Below are 22,827 nucleotides of genomic sequence, written 5' to 3'. Positions count from 1 at the left end.
CATTTCCCACAGGCAGGGGGATCACTGTTAGAAGATAAGAATGTGTGCCATACGTGTGGCCTATTCGGAGTCGACAGAGAGTGACCTCTGTTCGTCGTGTTTTTGTTGTAGGTGGCCAGCTACCTAAATAAGGTTTTATTAGATGAAGCTTGTTTGACTGTTTTGCGTCCCACAAAGGTTGCCAATAGCACCTCAGTTTTTTCCGCAAAAATGGTTTCAAATCTATGGCAGGGATAGCGATGGAAATGCTACTAGCACTTGTTTCTGTGGATGTGGCCATTTTGTCGGCAAGCATATTGCCTTCAATGCCTCTATGTCCAGGAACCCAGCATATTGTGATATGTTGGGAAGAGTAAGCTTTGCATAGAGCCGAGTAAAGTTCTGTAATTACAGGATTTTTATGTTTCCGTAGCGACGATAGGGCTTTAACGACGCTTAAAGAGTCAGTATAAATAACTGCGTTGCGAATCTGTGTATTATCGATGTACTTTACAGCCAAGAGGAGCGCATAAGCCTCAGCTGTAAAAATACTTGTTTCTGGGTGTAAAGCGACGGATTCCGCGAACGATGGGCCCACCGCTGCACAACAGACACCGGCATGCGACTTTGAGGCGTCCGTGTAGAATTCTGGGCAAGAGTATTTGGCCTGGATTTCTAAAAAGTGCATTCGGATGTGTGTGTCGGCGGCATGTTTTGTGACTTCTACAAAAGACAAGTCACAATCTATCTGCTGCCACTGCCATGGTGGTAATAGCTTTGTTGCAGCCATTAAGGTATGTTCAAGGAGTGGGACACTCATTTCATTACTGAGGTTCCTCACGCGCAGAGAAAAAGGCCGTTTCACTGCAGGTCGGTTGCGGAACAGCGGTAGCACTGATCATATCATTTATTGTTGAATAAGTTGGATGTTCTTTGTTCGCGTGTATTTTCAGAAAATACATGAAACTAGTGTACGACCTTTGAAGATGCAATGACCATTCATTAGACTCTACGTAGAGGCTCTCTACAGGACTTGTCCTGAAGGCACCGGTCGCCAAGCGGATGCCTAGATGATGAACAGAGTCGAGCATCTTCAAGGCGCTTGGACTGGCAGATTGATACGCTATGGCCCCATAGTCTAAGCGTGTACGTATAAGACTTTTGTACACGTTCATCAGGCACTTCCTCTCACTGCCCCATGTTGTATGCGACAAAATTTTAAGCAGGTTCATTGTTTTTAGGCATTTCTCTTTGAGGCGCTTTATGTGTGGAATGAAGGTTAGTTTCGAGTCTAATATGACGCCTAAAAATTTATGTTGTGTGGAAACTGGTATGTGTTGTCTGTGTAGTTCTACATCGGGCTCTGCGAATATGCCCCTTTTTTGTGTGAAAAGGACACAGGAGCTTTTAAGAGGATTGAGTTTAAAGCCATTTTCTTCTGTCCATTTACACACTTTGTTCAAGCCAAGCTGGACATGCCGCTCACAAATTGCAAGCTTACATGACTTGAAACCTAACTGCACGTCGTCTACGTATACCGAGTAAAACATGCCCTGCGGTATAGATAAGCGCAAGGAATTTATTTTGACGATAAAAAGCGTACAGCTTAGTACCCCACCTTGTGGCACCCCAGTTTCTTGTGTAAATGGCCTGGATAAAGCATTGCCAACTCTAACACGAAAAGTACGGTGTGATAAGTAACTTTCAATTACATTAAGCATATTGCCTCGAACAACCATTTCCGATAGGTCTCGCAAAATCCCATACCGCCAAGTTGTGTCATATGCCTTTTCCATGTCTAGGAAAACAGAAAGATAGAACTGCTTATGGACAAAGGCGTCTCGAATGTTTTCCTCAATGCGCACGAGATGGTCAGCAGTCGACCGACCCTCTCTGAAGCCACATTGATAAGGGTCAAGAATTTTCTTCGATTCAAGGAAATGTAAAATACGACGGTTTATCATTTTCTCGAAGAGTTTGCATAAGCAACTTGTGAGGGCTGTTGGACGGTAACTTGAAGCGTTGGATGGGTCTTTACCCTGTTTCAAGACCGGGACAACGATGGATTCTTTCCATGAGGATGGGAGATATCCGGCAGCCCAAATAGAGTTGAAAAGTGCTAGTAGTGTCATCTGTGTGTCGGTGTGTAGGTTTTTAATCATGTAATACATGATTCTGTCAAATCCCGGTGCGGAGCTCATACATGTGCTCAAGGCAGCTCTAAGCTCGGCAATATTAAATGGACAGTTGTACGGAAGATTTGGTGTGCATTTACGGTCTATTGGCTTACGTTCTGCTACTTTCTTGTATTTAAGAAATGATTCTGAGTAGTTTACGGAGCTTGACACACGCTCGAAATGTATGCCAAGGGCATCGGCCTGGTTTTCCAAGGTATGCCCTTGGTCATCGACCAAAGGTAATTGGTTGATCTGCTGCCCTTTTAGCCTTCTCAGCCCATTCCATACTTTAGCCTCCTGGGTATAAGAATTGATGCCTGAGAGAAACCTCTCCCAGCTTGCTCTCCTAGCCTGCCGTCTCGTGCGCCTTCCTTGTGACTTTATATGTTTAAATGCAATGAGATTTTCCGCCGTTGGATGTCGGCGCAGTCTACCCCATGCCTTATTTTGTCTCTTTCGTGCATCTCTACAGTCTTCATTCCACCAAGGAACACGTCTATTACATGATTGGCCGTTTGTTTGTGGAATAAACTTTTCCGCTGCACCGATAATAAAAGCAGTAAAATATGCTACGGCATCATCTATGCTAAAATCGCGTATAAAATCTTGTGATAAATAAGTAGATTTTTTAAAATGCTTCCAATCAGCCGAGTTAAGTTTCCAGCGAGGAACATGTGGTGAAATGACTTGTGTTAGTACTCGTAGGTTTAGAGTAACTGGGAAGTGGTCACTCTCAAACGGATTTTGTATTACATTCCATTCTAAGTAAGGGAGAAGTGTGGAGGATCCAAGCGCTAAATCTATCGATGAATATGAATTATGCGCAATATTATAGTAAGTAGGTGCTTTTTTTATTAAATAGGCATACACCAGAAGTCACAAGAAAGCTTTCGATAAGTCGACCCCTCAAATCAGTCCGGGAGTCTCCCCATTGACTGTTATGAGCATTAAAGTCTCCGACGATAAGAAAGGGTTCAGGAAGTTGTTTAATAAGGCCATAGAATTCTGTTTTGTTCAGGCGATAATTCGGAGGTATGTAGATGGAGCAGACGGCAACCAATTTGTTAAAAAGAATTGCTCGCACTGCAACTGCCTCGAGGGACGTCAGAAGGGGCAAGTGTTGGCAAGCAACAGTCTTGTCGACAACTATAGCTACACCGCCGGATGAGGTGTTAGCCTCGTCACGGTCTTTGCGAAAAATAGCATATAACCGGAGAAAATTTGTCTGTGTAGCTTTTAAATGCGTTTCCTGTGCACACAGTACCTTTGGGTTAAGTTTGTGTAAGAGTTCTGTTATGTCATCAAGATTGTGGAGAAAACCTCTCACATTCCACTGCATAATTTGTGTATCCATTTTGACAGAGTTGAGTGTTCTGGAAAGGAAAGATTATCTCACAGGACCCTTTCCGGGCGCCGTGATGCGCGTTTTGCTTTTGGAGCGGTCACGAGAATCGCGGCGCTCCTGAGGCGCTGGCTGCGCCATCTGGATCGGAGTTGTGTCCATTGACTCCTGGGAGCCGCTGGACTTCCGCTCACTCGAGCGGGGTGTTTTCAGATTAGGCCTTGCCTCGAAAAGCAGGGCCTTGGAGGCCACCAACCCAGAGGTCGATGGTCCTTCTTTTAGAGACGGCGAAGCAGCGCCGGCTGCTGTCGCCAAGGGGGCTGGTGGCACAGCCGCGACCACACTCTTTGCGGGCCGGGCCGATACCGGAGTCTGCTGCGGCGCTGCCCCCTTGCGCGCCGCATCAGCATACCCTGCACTATGAAGAAAGGAAACGCGCTTGCGCGCTTCTCGGAAGGAAATGTTCTCCTTTACTTTGATAATCACGATCTCTTTTTCCTTTTTCCATGTCGGACAAGAGCGGGTATATGCGGCATGTTCGCCGTCGCAGTTCACGCAATGGAGTGCAAGGTTACAGTTATCTGAGGGATGATCTTGTTCACCACACTTGGCACAGGTTTGTCGGCCTCGGCAGCTTTGCGAACCGTGATCATACCTTTGACATTTGAAGCATCTGCGTGGGTTAGGGATGTACGCCCTTACTCGTATCTTTACATATCCAGCCTCGATTATCTCGGGCAGTTCACTTGTACCAAAAGTAAGTATCAGATGTTTAGTTGGAATTTCTTTGTTCTCCCGTTTAACTTTTATTCTATGTACTTGGATGACGTTCTGGTCCTTCAAGCCCTCTAGAAGTTCTTCTTCACTCAAGTTCATGAGGTCATCGTCTGAGATCACTCCCTTGCACGTATTCAGTGATCGACGTGGTGTCACCGTGATTTGAGCATCACCAAATGCAACCAGGTTGGAAATCTTTCCATGCTGCAGCTTATCACGTACCTCAAGCAGGAGGTCGCCGCTAGGCATTTTTGTCACTTTGTAGCCACTACCAAGTGCGTCCGTGAGGCATTTGGCAACAATGAATGGTGAGATGGTTCTAACAGTCTTTCCAGGGTTCTCAGTATGTATGACATGGTATCGCGGGAAGTTTTCTTTTCGTTGGAGAAAAGGATTGAAACTTTCTTCGGTGCGTCCTCTTTTGTATAGAGGACGATCAGGTAGCTTGGGGAAAGATGAGGCCATAAGATCTTAATTAATTTCGGCAGCGATGCCAGCCGCCCACCACCGAGCCCAACAAGGGGACGTTACAGGAGTCCCTGCAAGGGAAGTCCTGCGAACGCCAGCTGTACAGCGTTGCTATAACCAATACGACATAACCAAGACAGGTTAGCCACACAAGGTTAACCCTTGCCGCCTAGAGAATCGGAAGTTAAAAGAAGTGAATAGAAGACAGGAGAGATGTAAAAGTGAGAGAGAAAGACAAAAGATTGAAGAGGGGGACAGGAAAAGGCGACTGCCGATTTCCTCCAGGTGGGTCAGTCTGGAGGTGCCGTCTATGTGAAGCAGAGGCCGAAGAGGTGTGTTGACTCCGCCGGGGGGCCTTAAAGGTCCAAACACCCGGCATTGGCTCAACCCCCAGGATCCTCCTTTCCCCAGACACGGCTAAGCCGCGCACGGCTACACGCGGGAGGGTCCAAGCCTCGTGTGCTCGGGTCCGTGGTGTCGCAACACATCAAACGCCTGCTTACGCAGACGCCCCTGCGGGGGTGCAAGCGGTGTTGTTTAACAAGCTAATTACAATCAGCTCTGTATACATTCCTCCTAACTATCAACTTCACAAAACCGAATTTCAAAATTACATAGATGAACTTCCTGAGCCATACATTGTTGCCGGAGACCTAAATGCGCATAACACTCTATGGGGAGACTCCCGTTGCGATGGACGAGGGCACTTAATAGAAAACTTCCTCTATTCATCTGGTGCATGCTTGCTCAATAAGAAGGAGCCGACGTACTATAGCGTTGCACACAACACCTACTCCTCAATTGACTTAAGCATAGTATCCAGTACTCTCCTGCCGTACCTCGAATGGCGCGTTATTAAGAATCCTTATGGAAGTGACCACTTTCCGATAGTTCTAAATCATACAACACAGGATGAATGCGCCCAATATCTTTCTCGATGGAAGGTTGACTCTGCCAACTGGGAACTATTCAAACAACTTACACGTTTAGACAGGGACATTTCTGGTATCAATATCGACAATGATGTGGCCTACTTGACAAGTTTTATAGTAAACGCTGCCACAAAATGCATCCAACAAACAAATGGACTGTCTAGTAAACGCCGCATTCCGTGGTGGAATGCCGAATGTCAAAAGGCACGGAAAAAACAAAACAAAGCTTCGGGGCTGCTACGTGACTGCCCAACAGCCGAAAATCTCATTAATTTTAAACAAGCAAAGTCGCAGGGAAGAAGAACACGTCGCCGAGCTAAGAGAGATAGTTGGGAGAAGTATATATCCAGCATTAATTCGTACACGGATGAGAGAAAGGTCTGGAACCGAGTAAATGAACTAAAAGGCCGACAATCTTACCCTCTACGCCTAGTAAATACCCAAGGTGACAGCCTGGAAAATCAGGCAGACTTTCTAGGTGAGCACTTTGAACAAATCTCGAGTGCATTAAACTACACACGCACTTTCCTGCGATTCAAAGAACACGCAGAGCGACAACACCTTGAACGCAAATGTGGAAGAAATGAAGCGTACAATCGCCCATTCAGTTTAGCTGAACTTCACGCATCTTTGAATTGTTGCAACAACTCGGCGCCAGGTAGTGATCGCATCGTCTATGAAATGATCAAACACTTACACTCAGAAACACTAAATACACTTCCATCCCTTTTCAATGCTATATGGGCAGCTGGATACATTCCATCTGCTTGGAAAGAAGCTATTGTTATCCCCATACTTAAACAAGGCAAGGATCCCTCTCTAGCCAGTAGTTACAGACCAATAGCTCTAACAAGCTGTCTGTGCAAGCTCTTTGAAAAAATGATAAACAGACGCCTAATCTGTTTCCTGGAAAATCACAAAATTCTAGACCCCTTCCAGTGTGGTTTCCGAGAAGGTAGATCGACAACAGACCCCCTCGTGCGCATCGAGGCCAACATCAGGGATGCCTTTATACATAAAAAAATTCCTTCTTTCAGTATTTCTTGACCTAGAGAAGGCATACGATACGACATGGCGTTTTGGTATCCTTCGGGACCTTTCTTCAATGGGTGTCGTGGCAACATGTTGAACACAATCGAAAGCTATCTCTCTGACCGCACGTTTCGTGTAAGAGTGGGCAACAGTTTGTCTAGAACATTCACCCAAGAGACCGGTCTGCCACAGGGAGGCGTGCTTAGTTGCACGCTCTTTGTCGTAAAAATGAATTCACTTCACACAGTCATTCCACGCACCATGTTTTACTCTGTATACGTCGATGATGTGCAGATAGGTTTTTAAATCCTGCAATCTTGCTATCTGCGAACGCCAGGTCCAGCTTGGCTTAAACAAGTTATGTAGATGGGCGGAGGAAAATGGGTTTAAAGTGAACACGCAGAAAAGTACTTGCATGCTTTTCTCCAAGAAGAGAGGCGCAACGCCAACCCCTAGTATTTTTATTAATGGAGATGAACTCACTGTCAGTAGTGAACATAAATTCTTAGGAATCATCTTGGATTCAAAACTAACGTTTATACCCCACATCAAATACCTCAGGACGAAATGCATGAAAACAATGAACTTCTTAAGCGCCTACTGGACCTGTACAAAAGTCTTGTCCGTACACGTTTAGACTATGGTGCCGTTGTGTACCACTCTGCCGCACCGTGCGCGTTGAAGATGCTAGATCCGATTCATCATTTAGGTATCCGCCTGGCCACAGGTGCTTTCAGGACAAGTCCTATACAAAGCCTATACGCAGAATCAAACGAGTGGTCACTTACCTTGCAGAGGTCATACTCTAGCTTTGCATATTTTCTGAAGGTACACGCAAACCCTGAACATCCGTGTTACGCTACCATAAATGATATGACTTGCACCACACTGTTCCGTAACCGACCCACAGCAAAGCAGCCCTACTCACTGCGTGTGAGGAAGCTCAGTGATAAAATGGGTGTCCCACTTTTAGAACCTCGTCTAAAAGCCCCAGCAAAGCTCTTACCACCGTGGCAGTGGCAGCTCATTAAATGTGATACATCGTTTGTTTATGTTACAAAGCATGCTCCAGAGGCACACATCCGAATGCACTTCCTCGAACTGCAGCTAAAGTACTCATGCCCGGAATTTTATACTGACGCATGGAAGTCCCATGCTGGCGTGTCTTATGCAGCCGTTGGTCCGTCTTTCTCAGAATCTGACGTCTTGCACCCGGAAACAAGCATCTTTTCCGCGGAGGCTTACGCAGTACTGTCGGCTGTCAAATGCATCAGGAAAACCAATCTACCCAATGCCATCATATTCACTGACTCCTTGAGTGTAGTAAAGTCCTTAATGTCACTCCGCAAACACAATAACCCTGTACTCAACGAGCTTTACTCACTTCTGTGCACTGCGTACTTATCTAACCAGCTTATTGTGATCTGCTGGGTGCCAGGCCACAGAGGCATCGAAGGGAACATGCTGGCAGACCAGATGGCCACATCTCTTACAGCGAAACTAGCAACACTTTCATATCTGTACCTGTGACAGACTTGATGCCTTTTCCCCGCCAAAAAATTAGGACATACTGGCAGCAAATGTGGGACACTGAAACGTCGAATAAGCTGCATTTAATTAAACCTCAGTTGGGTAATTGGCGACCAACAACAAAAATACGGCGAACTGAAGTAATTCTTTGTCGACTTAGGATAGGCCATACCTACGGGACCCCCTCTTGCTTGCTGTCTGGCGCTGAACCTCCCATCTGCGCTAAATGTGGAGAGACGCTGACCGTCCTACATGTCCTGATAGAGTGCCGCGAATCAGAAGCTGAAAGAAAAAAGCACTTTCCTCTAGCTTACAAAGAGAACGTTCCTCTTCATCCCGCAATGTTCCTTCATGTGGACTCATTTTTCAACAGCAAATCACTTTTAAACTATTTACATGATGTTGATTCACTACAAGTTCTACGCCCGATAAATTCGTAGCATGACCTCTCAACAGAGGCTACTGCTGCGATACTATCATTTGTATGGCACGTGCCTCCAAAGCCTTGCACACAAGGTTCTTGATGAGGCAGCAGTGCCACTGGCACTTACAAATTTTAGAAAATCATCCTCTTAAAGCATGTTTTACGTCTCACAGGACACTTTAAGCCATTGCCATAATTTTAATACATTTATGTTTTACGCACTGTACAGCGACTCTGCTTTTAGGCCCATATACAGCCGTGTTCAATCCTTTCCACTTCACTGTTCAATTAAATATTCATAATCATTTGCATGGCCCTCTTTGGCCAGACCTGGCCCTTGCGCCACCAAACATCACATATCATCATCATTACGCTTGGCTATTCGCAACCTCCAGAAAGCGCAGAAAACAGCTTGGCTCTGCCAACATTGTGTCCATGCGGATAGTACGGACAGAGAACAACTACGCCACCGTGGAATAATTACAACTTGCGGACTGCTCACACGCATCGGTAGATAAGCTAGTATCTGTGCCGTACGTGCTAGTGTGCCTAAAGAAGACGTACTGCAATGAGAACCGTCCGGCGGCGTCTTTTATTGAAGCTACTGATTTTGAAGGGAAAAAAAGCAAGAAAAGAAGAAAAGGTTCTGGGTGAATCCAGTCGGGATGCATCGCAAGTCAGAAGGGGAGTTTCACACTGCGGTGAATGGACTTTCCTGATGTGTTGGCTTCTAGATGGTATGCGTTAATTATTGTTTAATACGAGATGTAGCGAAGCGCCTGATTTGATCTGAAACGACGCGTTTCGATCGTGCGGTCGGTAACCCCGTAATTGCTCTCGAGTCTTTTGCGACACCAACAGTACTCTGTTGGATTCAAATAAAGCGATTTTCCCTAGAAACACTTCATACCTGCATGCTGATAGAGCTCCTCGCATATTCGTTGCAAAAAAAAAACGTTAAATCTTTCTGTTGCGTTGCGCGTGGTACTGTATCGGGTAAAAAAGAAGAAAAAAAGTAACGCTCATTGTTTTTCATTGTACGTTTAGTTTATTGAGTGGCGAGGGTCTCAACCTTGCTTCATTTTTTACAGATGCAGGTCATGAAGTCTGACCCAGCCATGTTTATTAAGTACTACCGCATGACTACGGAGAAGTTCAGTGATCTGCACAGTATTGTGAAGAATAGCTTGAGAAAGTATTTCTTGTGCAGAGAGCCAGTCTGCTCCGAAGAGAGGCTTGCCATCACCTTGAGGTGTAGTTATATTTGACCACATGAACCACGCTAAGGTTAATGTGGTTAAGAAAAATGTTGATTGCAAATTAATGTTATTCTTCAGGTATCTATCGTCTGGAATGGCAATTAAGGACGTAGCCATGATGTTCCGGATCGGCCATGAAACGTGTCGAAATATCATTCACCAGACATGCAGAGCAATCTCGAAACATCTGCAGCCGCTCTACATGCCTGTAAGAGAAACGACCACTCCACTTATTTTCTAGGGGTGTATAACAGTGAAAGTTTATGCAAAGACACATTACTAAAAAAACAGTGTAAATAAACGCTGTACAGACATCAAAGGCTGTCAGAGACATTGAAATTAATTAAATATGAAGGACCGACCATCAACGTAAATTTTCTTCTTTGGTTGACGGTCCTCAACACTTGGAATGAACCACGGTCACTGGAATCAAAGGAGGTACTGAATATCCATTCATATTTTTTACACGTCTTTGTGCGCTGCCCATCAAGCAGCATAAGCACAGTATGTATATGCTATTAGTGTTGCTTCTCTTTAGGTACCAGGGTGCAAGTAATGGGAGGAATTTGCGCGTGTGTTTGGCACACGTTGGAATTTTCCGAACTGCCTTGGCGCCGTTGATGGCAAAAACGTTGCAGTAATGGCACCACCGAATTCCGGAAACAACTACTTCAACTACAAGGTACACAATCTGCTGAAAAGCTCTTACACTGACACAAACTATTTGACCTATGTTATTCCTAAATTTCCCGGGGTTTGCTTAGAATCAATTAAACATAAGGTCATGATTGTTTCATGCATCCCTTTTGTTACAGGGGACGTTCTCTGTTGTGCTGATGGCCGTTGTCGACCCACAGTACAAATTTTCAATGGTCAGAGTGGGCGCACCTGGTCGGCACAGCGACGGTGGCGTATACAAATCTTGTGAATTTGGAAGGCAGCTCGAAAAGGGGACCCTACCTTTGCCAAATCCATCAAGGCTGCCAAACAGTAACAAAGTGGCGCCCCATGTAATCGTGGGGGACGAGGCGTTTCAGCTTTGATATGATTTTCTGCGCCCTTTTCCTGGCAAGAACATGTCCCCCAGCCACCGTGTTTTCAACTACACGCTGAGCAGAGCAAGGTATTAGGAAAATAACGGATTACTGTAGGCACTTACTAATTGAGGCTTTTTTTGTTGCAAGCGCATTGATGAAAATGCGTTTGGTATCCTGGCAGCCAGGTGGAGAATCTTGTTGAACCGTATCAACCTACTGCCAAAGAACGCAGAGTTTGTTGTCCTAGCTTGCTGTGCCCTGGACATTTTTTTATGCACAGGCAAAGAATACATGCCCCAAGGCTTCGCAAACACCGAAAACGAATATGGGAATATAACTCCCGGGCAGTGGAGGGACAGTGCCCAAAGCAGTGACGTCCTCGACTTGGAACCTACAGCTGCAAGAAACCAATCCAAACGTGCGGCTGAAGTGCACAACATTTTTGTGTAGTACTTCATGGATGAGGGAGCTGTGCCGTGGCAGTGGGCACATTCTGGTGTGCAAGCACCGACCTAATTGGTGCGGCTGTATGCATACTGCTCTGTTTCAGTATTTTGGCTCCATAACGCCTCCTACTGTGATGAGTAAATAAAATTGGATCAATAGAAACGAAGGATCAAATTGTGATACCTTTTTTAATAAAACATGCGATCTTCATTTCAGTAATGTTATTATTCATGTCACCTTCATCAGTCACATGTGTGCTTGCTAAACACTTCCAATATTTCAATTGGAAGTGTCCTTCTCATTCGCTTGGAGAAGGATCGTAGTTTATGGGCCCCAACTTGGCCAAACACGGCCTCCTCGTCTTCTTCCTTTTTCAGCAGTTGCTGCAAGGAATCTATTTCGACGTCGGCCTTGGACTTCTTCCCGACCTTTCGTGGTATTCTCTTTGCCACGCTTCCTCCCAAGGTTGCAAGCACGTCGACTTCTGGAGTGGCTGCTTCTGGAGCTCTGGGGGCTAAATACCCAATCTGTCTCCTGTGACTGAGTGTCATCAGTAGTGTCTGCAAATAAAAGTACTGCAATGAAAGTACAGGCACCAGGTCTTCACACTTGTGATGGAGGGGTGATACCCAGGGTCGACGTCATTCGGGTCCTGGGCATGTTTGTCGAATTCAACGGCGGGAACGGAACGGCTCTCCGCAAGATCATCGCAAAGACGGACAACGCCTTCCGCCTCGTTCGCAGAATCGCAAACAGACACAGAGGCATGAAGGAAGCCAATCTCCTCACCCTTATCAACACCTTCGTATTATGCCACTTCACGTACACGATTTCTATGCACAACTGGCTCAGAGCGGAGCGAGACAAGCTCAATGCTCTCATCCGCAAAGTAGTGAAAAGGGCTCTTGGGCTACCCATTAGGGCCCATAACTGAAGATCTCCTCAAGCTGGGGGTACACAACACCGCCGAGGAGATTGCCGAAGCCCAAGAACGCGCGCAACTCGCTCGCCTGACCACCACAGAGGCAGGTAAACGCATCCTCGAAGAGCTGGGTTACCCTCCTGTGGTATCTTCGAGGGTCAGTACCCCGATCCCTAGGTGCATTTGAGACAAGTTCGAAGTGGCCCCCGTGCCTCGAAACGTCCATCCCGTCCACAACGAGGGCAGACGCAAGGCGAGAGCAGTAGCAATTCTGAAAAAGATCTATCAACAAGGCATCAGAGCAAGCTTCGTCGACGCCGCGGAGTACAGCGATGGAAAGACCTTTGCCGTCGTCGTGGTCGACTCCAGCGGCAAGCTTTCCAACAGCGCTTCAATTCGCACTTCAGACCCCGAAGTCGCCGAGCAAGCCGCCATCGCCCTCGCCCTGCTTTACGGTCGTGGGTCTGACATCTACAGCGATTCCAAAACGGCAGTTAGGGCTTTTCAGAAGGGTCGCATCGCCGAGCAGGCTGCTCGTCTTCTTAGCGTCTCCAATCCGGATGCTCTCACGCATCATTCGATTCACTGGTTTCCCGCTCACGTAGGGTCGGTCGAGGGTGCTCCCCCGAACCTCAATGAGTCTGCTCACGAGGCTGCGCGCGACCTCACCGACCGCGCTTCCTCTGTAAGGAGAGCCGACACCCCTCCCCCCTACGGCCATAGGGATGCTCCCGCTACTCACAACGAGGTGACAAAATTTTTCTATATGTCCAGAAGGGTCTTTCCACCCCCTCATCCCAAATTGAATAGGGCGCAAGCTGTTTCGCTTAGACTTTTACAGACCGGCACATATCCGTGTCTGGCCGTTCTGCACGAAGTTTACCCTGACGTATATCGCGACGACGCCTGCCCATCCTGTGGGCAGACCTCCACTCTAACACACATGCTCTGGGAGTGCGGGTCGAGATACCCCAAGTTCAGAAAGGATGTGTGGGACTCGCTTCTGCGTAGCCCCGCTCTAGACAAGCAAATCCTGGCTGTCCGGCGTGCCCGCGACCGGGCCGGTGGGCTAGACCTGCCGGTCCCGACGTGGGACTAGCCGGGTGCGCGACGAGTTCGCGTCCTCGCCGGACCTGTAATAAAAGTTATTTCACTCACTCACTCACTCAGGCACCAGGTATGTGTTCATGCGTCTTATTTGGTGATCTCAACATGAAAGGCAGAAGTGACGTGCATGTTGAAAAAAAAAATCAGAAAAAGCTGTCGCCTACTATCTATACTGTGTATACACTCATCAGCAGCTCTTCTGCAGTTGTTTTGTCCGCATTCGCTCCCCTCTCAGCAATGTTGCCCAGAGTACTGAAAAACAAAAAAAAGTGTTACACAAACTGTACGGTCACTTTTTGTCCCCATTTTTTGAAAATATTGTCACGGGGATTCACAAGTACACTAGAGAGACAATATATACAGGCTGCTGCTACCAGAGAATGGCAGACAGCCTCTCACGAAGCATGTCCCGTCTTCTTCCTCTTCGCGTAGCACAGCGGTCCTTTAATGGCAGGCTCATACGCAATGCCTCGTAACATCACCCCCGGCGGACTGAGCGCCGTCACGGCGCCTTCTAATATGAGTCAGCACTGCTGGTGTAGTAGGGTTTTAGCCGCGACACATGAACAACATCAGCAGCAGACGCAAAAGAAGAAGATGGGCGATCTCGGAGCGGAGTGATGAGGTAGTCAACATCGTTGAGCTTGCGGAGAACCTTGTAGGGTCCTGTGTAGCGAGGGAGGAGCTTCTCGCACAGGCCTTGGCGTCGAGACGGCGTCCAGAGTAGAACCACAGATTCAGGAGGGTACTCTACTTCGCGGTGCCGGCTATCATAGCGCTCTTTTTGGGAGGCCTGCGACGCACACAGCCTAGTGTGAGCAACTGGCGAGCCATTCTCGCTCGGGAGAGGACGTCCTGAGCATATGCGGTTGGTACGGATGGATCAGCAGGAAGGAGCGTCTCGAAGGGCAACGCAGGGTTGCGGCCGTACAGGAGAAAGAACGGCGAATAGCCGGCAGTGTCATGTCGGGACGAGTTGTAAGGCAAAAGTAACGTAGGGTAGGGCAGCGTCCCAATCGCGTCCCAATTTTGCGACAGCCCAAACCAATGCAAGGCACTCGCGCTCTGTGATAGAATAGTTCCGTTCTGATGTGGAGAGCAGGCGGCTGGCGCATGCAATAACACGTGTGTGGTCATGCTGGTGCTGAGCGAGGACGGCGCCGATTCCATGCCCACTAGTATCTGTGCGAACCTCAGTAGGCGCGGATCCCTATTGCAAAACCCAGTATCCAGTGCCCAGTGCCATGCCTGATTATGGGCCCAGTGTCGCGCGCTGGATACTGGGACGCTGGCAAGGCGCGGCACACTGGGAGGCGCTGGGCGCGGGGTACTGGTGCGAAATGAAGCTCTAGAGCGAGAAATACGTGGTGCCTGGCTACCTTATATATTTTTTCGAATACAGAAAGAAATAGAGAACGTTGTAATGCAATAAAAAAAAAGAGAAAAAAAAGGAAAACAAAAGAATTTCGCGAGGATTCGAACCTCCGCCCTTCACATCCCAAACCCAATATCTTACCACTAGGCCACGCCGATCCATAGTAACCTGTTCATATTTTGCCGTGTCAACGCGCAAACATAGTTGTAGCTTTGCACAGACGTCTCGCACAGACATGGTAGATGCGATATCGGCTTCAACTAAAACTTACGCCTCTATCAGAACGAAAAAGTTGTTTTCCGTATTGCATAGTATGCCTGGAAGTGCTGCAACACTGATTTGTTTTTGCGATTGGTATATTAACAACGAAAAAAGCCTTAAATGAACCGCCGACCCGGAATGTTGTACGGGCCGTTACTGCCGATTTTGACAGCCGTTTCTTATTCTTCACGCAAAGGTAATGCCACATTTCCATAGCTCGACAATGATTTTCAATCGACACGTTTGTTTAGGCACACATCTCCGTAAGAGACGCGGTCGGTTAATGTGGCTGACAGCCTTCGGCGAAAGCACATATAGGTATGTTTATAACGTCATATCGGCGCTCATCGCTTGTTATGCTGACACTGTACACACGAAAGAATAGTCTATCTAAAAGCAACCATGGGAAAGCTGAATTACAGAGTGATTTAACCTCGTTAGACTTGTTGATTCCTCAGCTCAGACGGGCCGATTGAGTGTAGACCATTGGCGCTCTTTGGCCACATCTGGCCCTTGCGCCAATAAACCCCAATAATCATCATCAATCATCATCATGAGTGTAGACAGACTCAGCGGTTACGGTAGGCCTAACCTTCGCTGGAAGTGAACGATCTCGGCGCGGCTACTAGATGAATGGGAAAATGTTTGTATTTGCGCTTCACAACCTTTTAACTATTATATTTAGTACACTAGGGAAAGTGGAAGCGCACGAATCACCGCAGCTTTGTTGTCGGTGCGATAATATCAATCAGCGGCAGGCTTCCTGAGGTCCGTTCGAACGCGTCTGAACGGCTGCTCGGTTTCGTGTCGACTGTACAACACTGCGACAACTCGCAGTCATCGATTGCGCACAAAATACTAGAAAACGAGGCGTTATCTGCGTTTGCGTAATTTTGTTCACGAATACAGCTATCCGCACAGTCAAAAGGGAAATGTACAAAGCGAAAGTGATCTCAAGTGTCGCTTGTGCATGGGCTAGCAATCACGCAACCTTATTCCAAGCTGCAAGCAGCGCCGACACGAAATAGACATTTGTGATCCCAACTTATAGCGCTATATTTAGGAGAGGAGTCTGTTCTTTTGGACAGGAGATGCCCATAAAATTGTATCAAGCATTTAATATTCAACAGCGCCTATACTCCGGCAGTGCGGCACAAACGAAACCAGCGCAGTCTCCAGTACGAGCCAGCGAGCTCCAGCGCGTGTACAGCGCACACCAGTGCGCCCCAGCGTCATAGCAGTGAAACCAGCGTCTCGTCCAGTGTGACCCAGCACTTCTCCAGCGATCTCACCAGTGCCGCAGTGACTCCCAGTGACTCCCAGCGTGCGCCAGCGTCCCCAGTGCCACCCAGTGTCAAAAAACGCGCTGGTTTCACACTGGAACGCACTGGAAGACGCTGGTTTTTGCAATAGGGATGGGTCAAAGTGAGCCAAGATAGGCGGTGAAGTGAGCAAGTTGGTCAGCGCAGAGAATGCGGTTGCTTGGTCGGGGCCCCACGAGAAGGGCACGTCCTTCTTGAGAAGGTCGGTGAGGGGTCGGGCTATGATGGCGAAATTGCGTATAAAACGGCGGAAGTAGGAGCATAATCCAACGAAACTCTGAACAGCTTTAGTGGATGAGGGCACAGGGAAGTTCTTAACAGCGCTAATCTTGGCAGGGTCAGGTTGGACACCTGTAGCACTTACAAGATGACCAAGCACAGTGATTTGTTGTCTGCCGAAATTACTTTTTGGAGTTTAGCTGGAGTCCTGCTCGACGAAAGACAGCTAGAATGGTCGCCAAACGAGTAAGGTGACTTTCAAACGTTGGGGAAAACACAATGACGTCGTCTAGGTAGCAGAGGCAGATAGACCATTTGTAGCCACGAAGGAGAGAGTCCATCATGCGTTCGAACGTTGCGGGGGCGTTGCACAGTCCAAAGGGCATAACTTTGAACTGATAGAGGCCGTCCTGTGAGATAAAGGCAGTCTTTTCCCGATCCAAGTCATCAACAGAAATCTGCCAGTAACCCGAGCGCATGTCGATGGATGAGAAGTACTTCGCACCGTGAAGACAGTCCAGGGCGTCATCGATCCGTGGCAGCGGATATACGTCTTTGCGCGTTATTTTGTTTAAGGCACGATAGTCAACGCAAAATCTCCAGCTGCCATCCTTCTTTTTGACCAAGACGACAGGTGACGCCCACGGACTTGAGGAAGCCTCTATGACGTCTTGAGAGAGCATCTTGTCGACTTCTCGTTGTATGACCTGGGGTTCGGAATGGGACACACGATAGGGTCGCCGTCTGATAGGAATAGCATCTCCGGTATGTATTCGATGACTTACGAGAGACGTTTGACCGAGAGGGCGGTCATAGAAGTCGAAGATATCCCTATAGGTCGTTAGGAGGTGGTGGAGTTCCGTGGCTTGACAAGTCGGAAGACCAGGGGCAATCATCGTGGTAATTTCGTCGGGGAGTGGACTTGCCGGACCGCTTGCGAGAAAGGACGAACAAGTGTCCGCGTCTAGTGCCGCGACGTCGCATTCATCAAGCGCAGACACGTTGGCCACTGAGATGCCTTGCGGGAGAGCTTGAGTCGAGTTTCTGAAGTTCAGAAGCGGGAGCTGGACGTGGTTGTCGACAACAGTCACGAGGGTGTGTGGCACAGCAATAGTTCTGGTCAACAGTACTTCAACTAGTGGAGACACTATGTAGTCGCCGTCTGGAACTGGAGATGCCGTCGTCAAGGCAACACACGTGGCGGCTTGCGGTGCCAACCGAACATAATCGACAGAGCATAAGCGGTGTGACGGTAAATCTGGAACATCCGCCAGTTGAGGAAGCTCAAGTTGAAGGATGCCGGTTGCACAGTCAACGAGAGCGGCATGGGCCGACAAGAAATCAAGTCCGAGAATGACGTCGTTGGGACATTGCTCGAGAACCGTAAACAAAACAGATATATGATGACCGGCGATGGTGATGCGAGCTGTGCACATTCCGATGACTACGGGACTTCTTCCACCAGCGACGCGGAATAATACCAGTAGCGGCGGGGGTAAGTACTTTCTTAAGGCGACGACGAAGGTGATTACTCATCACGGATATTTGTGCCCCAGTATCGACGAGTGCGGGAACAGTTAAGCCGTCAACGTCAACGTCGATCAAGTTTCGTCGCGTCGGCAATACGAGGAGAGGATTTAAAGTGCAAGTCGAAGATGCAGCGTCACCTCTAAGAGCTGCATCCCTTAGTTTCCCTGTTGAAGGTTGAGCGGCGATGTCGGACGTCGTCGTAGAGGCGAAGGAGACAACGGCCGACGCGCTGGCGGCGAACGGGACTGATGACCTCGGGGCGACGGGGAACGGCTGTGCGGCGTAGGGGTGGCATCGACGTTGTACGGCTCAAAAGGCTGGAAGCGGCGGTAGCTATCAGTGTTGTATGGCTGGTATGGCTGAGCGGGCTGAAAACGGCGGTAGTTGTCGGTGCGGCTAGCAGTGTCATCCCGGGTTAACGGCGACACCCAACGGTTGTTGCAATGGCGCGCAACGTGACCGATACGGCGGCAGTGGAAGCAAATCGGCCGATAATCTGCCGTCCGCCATTCAGCCGGATTACGAGAGCGCGGATAAAACCGTTGTTCCTGGGGCGGTGATCTCGGGCGAGGCGGCGACCTAGGGCGAAAGTCAGTTCTCCGAGACTGAGCAACGGTGCAGACGGCGAAACCCAAGTTGCCGAGTTCCTCCCGCACAATGGACTGGACCAGGGAAACAGCCGGCACGTGAAAATCGCCGTGGCCGTTGTTGGGGAGAGCAGGAGCAATAGCTTCGATTTCCCGACGGACGATTCGTGTAATTTCCGACGGTGGCGATGACTGCAGACGAGAGGCCTGTCCGTCTTCGCATGATGACGTCGGGGCGGTGTTCGGTAGCCGAGCGAATGACCTCGCAATCCGCCGACTTTTGGCCTGCTCAAAACGCCGGCATTCTTCAATAATTGCGTCGACGGTCGCACAATTTCGGCACAGTAATAGGTTGAACGCATCGTCTGCGATTCCCTTTAGTACGTGACCAACCTTCCGACTCCGTCATGTTCATGTCCACTTTACGGCAAAGAGCCAAGACGTCCTGAATGTAGGAGATGTATTGTTCCGTGGACGTCTGAGCGCGGATGGACAGCTCTTGCATAGCGGCCGCCTTTCGACCCATGGGCTTCCCAAACAAGGCACTAAGTTTTGTTTTGAAGGTGTCCCAACTTCCAATCTCTGCCTCATGGTTATCCAACCACACCTTTGCCGTTCCTTTGAGGTAAAACAGCACGTTCGCCAGCATCATCGTCGGGTCCCAACGGTTGACCTCACTGATGCGTTCATAATTGGCAATCCAATCGTCGACGTCAACTTCATCCGTACCGCAGAACGTTCCCGGGTCTTTAGGGTGCGTAACGACGATCGTTGACGTTGTGGTCGGCGCTGGTGCAGGCAACGCACTGGCCGGCGCAGGCGGCGTGGTCGTGGTCTCGTCTGTCATAATGATGACCCCGACTCGACGACCACTGAGGAGCTCCGTTGTACAGCGCGTCTTCTGGCACCCAGCACCTCCACCAAATTGTCACGGGGATTCACAAGTACACTGGAGAGACAATATATACAGGCTGCTGCTACCAGAGAATGGCTGACAGCCTCTCACGAAGCATGTCCCGTCCTCTTCCTCTTAGCGTAGCACAGCCGTCCTTTAATGGCAGGCTCATACGCAATGCCTCGTAACAATATGATCATAAGGCTGTTTAATATTGTAAACAGTAGGTAAACTTGTCAATAGAAAAATACCCAGATAGAAAAACTTGACTACAAAAATGACACTTACGTGCCAATGTCTACAAGATCCTTAAGAAAAATCATCAGCTTGTAATAAAGCCAGCGGATGTCGTTGGAACTGTCTGCGCCGGATCCACTAGGTGCGCCCGTTTTCCACGCACGGTGCTTTTTCGTGAATGTATCACGTAAACTTTTCCATCGTGCTCGGCCAGTGGAGCCTAGGAGTAAGCAGAGACCACTGTCAGAATTACATCTTGTCACATGTCTTAATGAACCATAATAATGCTTCCTGCAGGTTTATTTCATGCTTAGTAGCTGTGTTAGTTTGCAGTCTCCATTGCCTTGGCGCTGCAACGTGGGCCGGGCTCTTGACTACAACAATGCTTCTCACCAGCTCTTTGCACTAAAGCGAAAAGTACACGTCGCACAACGCACTCACAGCGTCTTCGTATGCACTACGTGTCTTTGAATCAGCCACCGATATGCATGATCACACGCAGGCCAAGCGCGACGCTGCAGACGCGTAGCCGACTACTCAGTAGTGCGATGCATAGTGGCAGCTGTGTTACAAGTGCCCTGCTATTTACTTCTATTACAAACATGCACTACAAAACCAGCGCACGAGCATGGCAAGCACAACCAATTAACTCACCGTCCGGGTCATGTCCACACTCGGCTGCCACCTCTTCCCGTGCCGTCATCTTCTTGCGCTGGTGTTTGTAGCCGGGTCTGCAGCAGTCCCACAGCACTGGTCGTTTTTGCACCTCTGCTGTGAGTCTATCATTAAATTCCACGCGTGCGGCCTTTGATGGCTTCATTCGTGAATGCACTGGCTCGTTGTGAACTTCATCCATGTTTACTACACGCTGGAACAGATTGCGGCACTACAAAAAATAACCCGTGGGAGCACACAACCCGGCTGTGACACAGCTGACACAACACACGTGCGATGTTCGTGGATGTACCGCCGCCATCAATCCCGTGATGCAACGGCCGGAAGTGCTGCCTCCTGATTGGATCGGGCTTCTCGCCGCGCGCTGAACGCTTCCGGCGGCGGGCGAAAATATCTATCCCCTCCAAGTCGGTGGCGCGCGTCCTGATTGATTTTTGACGCCGGCCGACGAGCGGCCGCCGTCGGACGAAGTTCGCCGCTTGGACGCCGCAAATTGGTTCTATGAGGGTCGGGCTTTATCTTTAGCGTGTGTGCAACCTACGAGAGTGGATGGCCGTGCCCAGCAGTAACTCACACTTCGCTCTGGCAACATTTTATTGCGATAGCAATTATATGGACACTTCAACAGGATTTCTGCCGTCGGCGTCGCCGTCACCGTGAGGTTCCGTATAGATTCCAAGGGCGATAAAATCGTCGCCGCGCGCCGTATGCGCGAGCGAAAGCGCGCGGGAGACGCGCGCTACTACCACGGAGAGGGAACGCTCGGCGGAAAGCAAACGCGACCGTCGCGTGGGGGTATGGGAGAGAGGGAGGCGGGGCGGCGCTGTGCTCCGGCACCAAATAGGGTTCCTCGATGCGCGCGCCCCCCCTCCGCCGCCGTGGAGGGTGGAGCCATTCTGTGAAGGGGTGAATGCCGCCTTTCGACCGGCGGCCGCCATTGCGCTCCCCACGCATCGTCGCGGTTGGTTCAGTGAGACACGTGTGCGGCGTCTTCTAGGGCAAAATGCCCGGGTGTTGCGTGCCACAGTGCACAAACCACTCGCGAAACGTTGCGCTTGGCATTGGAAACAATACAAGGCATGCAGATGGGCAGCACATCACAGTGGAAGCCCTCACAAGCAGGCCTCATGATTGCAACGACAGTGGTCCTTCGTTTGCAAGATGTTTTGCTTAAAACGGATGATTGATTACAAGTTCTTCCTAACTGGGAGACTTCCGCAGGACTGCCTGGAGAATCTTTTTTCTGTTGTGCGCCAAAGGAAACCCGTTCCAAACGCGTACGACAAGAAATGCGCTTTAAAGCTCGTGTGTGTCAGTAAATTTTTGCACATGCCAGCGACCTCGAGTTATGGGACAGATGATTCTGAGTATCTGGCTGACATGATTTCACAAAGACAACGAGAGTGTGGCGGAAATGTTGAAGAGGAAATTGATGATGCAGAAATTCTTTTCATTGAAGCACTGACTTCAATTGAGTGCAGCGTTCTGCACCATATTGGTGGATTTCTTGTGAAAGGAATTTTGACAATAACGGACTGCGAGCAGTGCAGGGCTGCAATGCAGGGCTCGGCGAGCCATGAGCATGCATATTTAACTGCATTGAACTGCATAACTGCACATCCTGGACTGAAAACCTGTTCACCCTGAAGTCCCCCCTAAAAGCTGTCACAGAATATTTAATCAAGAGGGCCAAGTGCAGTCTACAGACGTGCCAGCGACATAAGGGTTCCCTGGAAAACATGTTGATATCAAGTTATGCACGAGTAAGGCTACGCATTCACCTGCGCCAGCTCGAAGCCGCGAGAATCAGTGGGAGTGGAAGCAAGACATGCGCTGCAGTTAATTTGCAGTGAGTTGTACCACTTGTTCTTGAAAAAATTCTCAACCAAATAAACAATCCACGATATGAGAAATTGGTATGTATTGAATGCATTTTGTTTCCTCTACGTTCAGAATACGTGCGGCCGCTTTATTTTTAAGATATCGATGACTGGCCGCTTTATAACAATTACCGGTTTACGCTATATTGCTGTGGAAAACATGCTCAACAAGGTTTTATAGTCAATGTCTGCATGAGAGCCATTATTTAATGCCACAAAAGCCATATGTAGAGCACCAAATCATCTGACATGTATTCCCCCCAACAATTTTTACCCATCTGCACATTTACAGGACGGTAAACGAAATAAAAAAATTCAGAATACCCTGCGTTGCAGCATGCAGTCCGTAAATGGGGTAGCTGATGACTGATTCGAAAACACGGTTTTTTTTTTTTTTTTTTTTTTACAATTTT

The 22,827-nt window shown here is 48.7% G+C and overlaps 1 protein-coding gene across 1 annotated transcript in view; it reads right to left on the bottom strand.

The window, feature by feature from the left end:
• LOC125944981 (translation initiation factor IF-2-like) overlaps positions 1-20,715 on the bottom strand; it is a 52,209-nt gene extending 31,494 nt beyond the window's left edge. The window contains exon 1 of the mRNA XM_049666476.1: positions 20,514-20,715. Coding sequence (XP_049522433.1) covers positions 20,514-20,715 — 202 coding nt within the window. The remainder of the gene's footprint in view (positions 1-20,513) is intronic.
• Between the last annotated feature and the right edge of the window lie 2,112 nt (positions 20,716-22,827).

Source organism: Dermacentor silvarum, chromosome 4 (assembly GCF_013339745.2).
Source record: "Dermacentor silvarum isolate Dsil-2018 chromosome 4, BIME_Dsil_1.4, whole genome shotgun sequence".
Classification (NCBI taxonomy): Eukaryota; Metazoa; Arthropoda; class Arachnida; order Ixodida; family Ixodidae; genus Dermacentor; species Dermacentor silvarum.
This window is presented reverse-complemented; position numbering and strand designations above follow the sequence as displayed.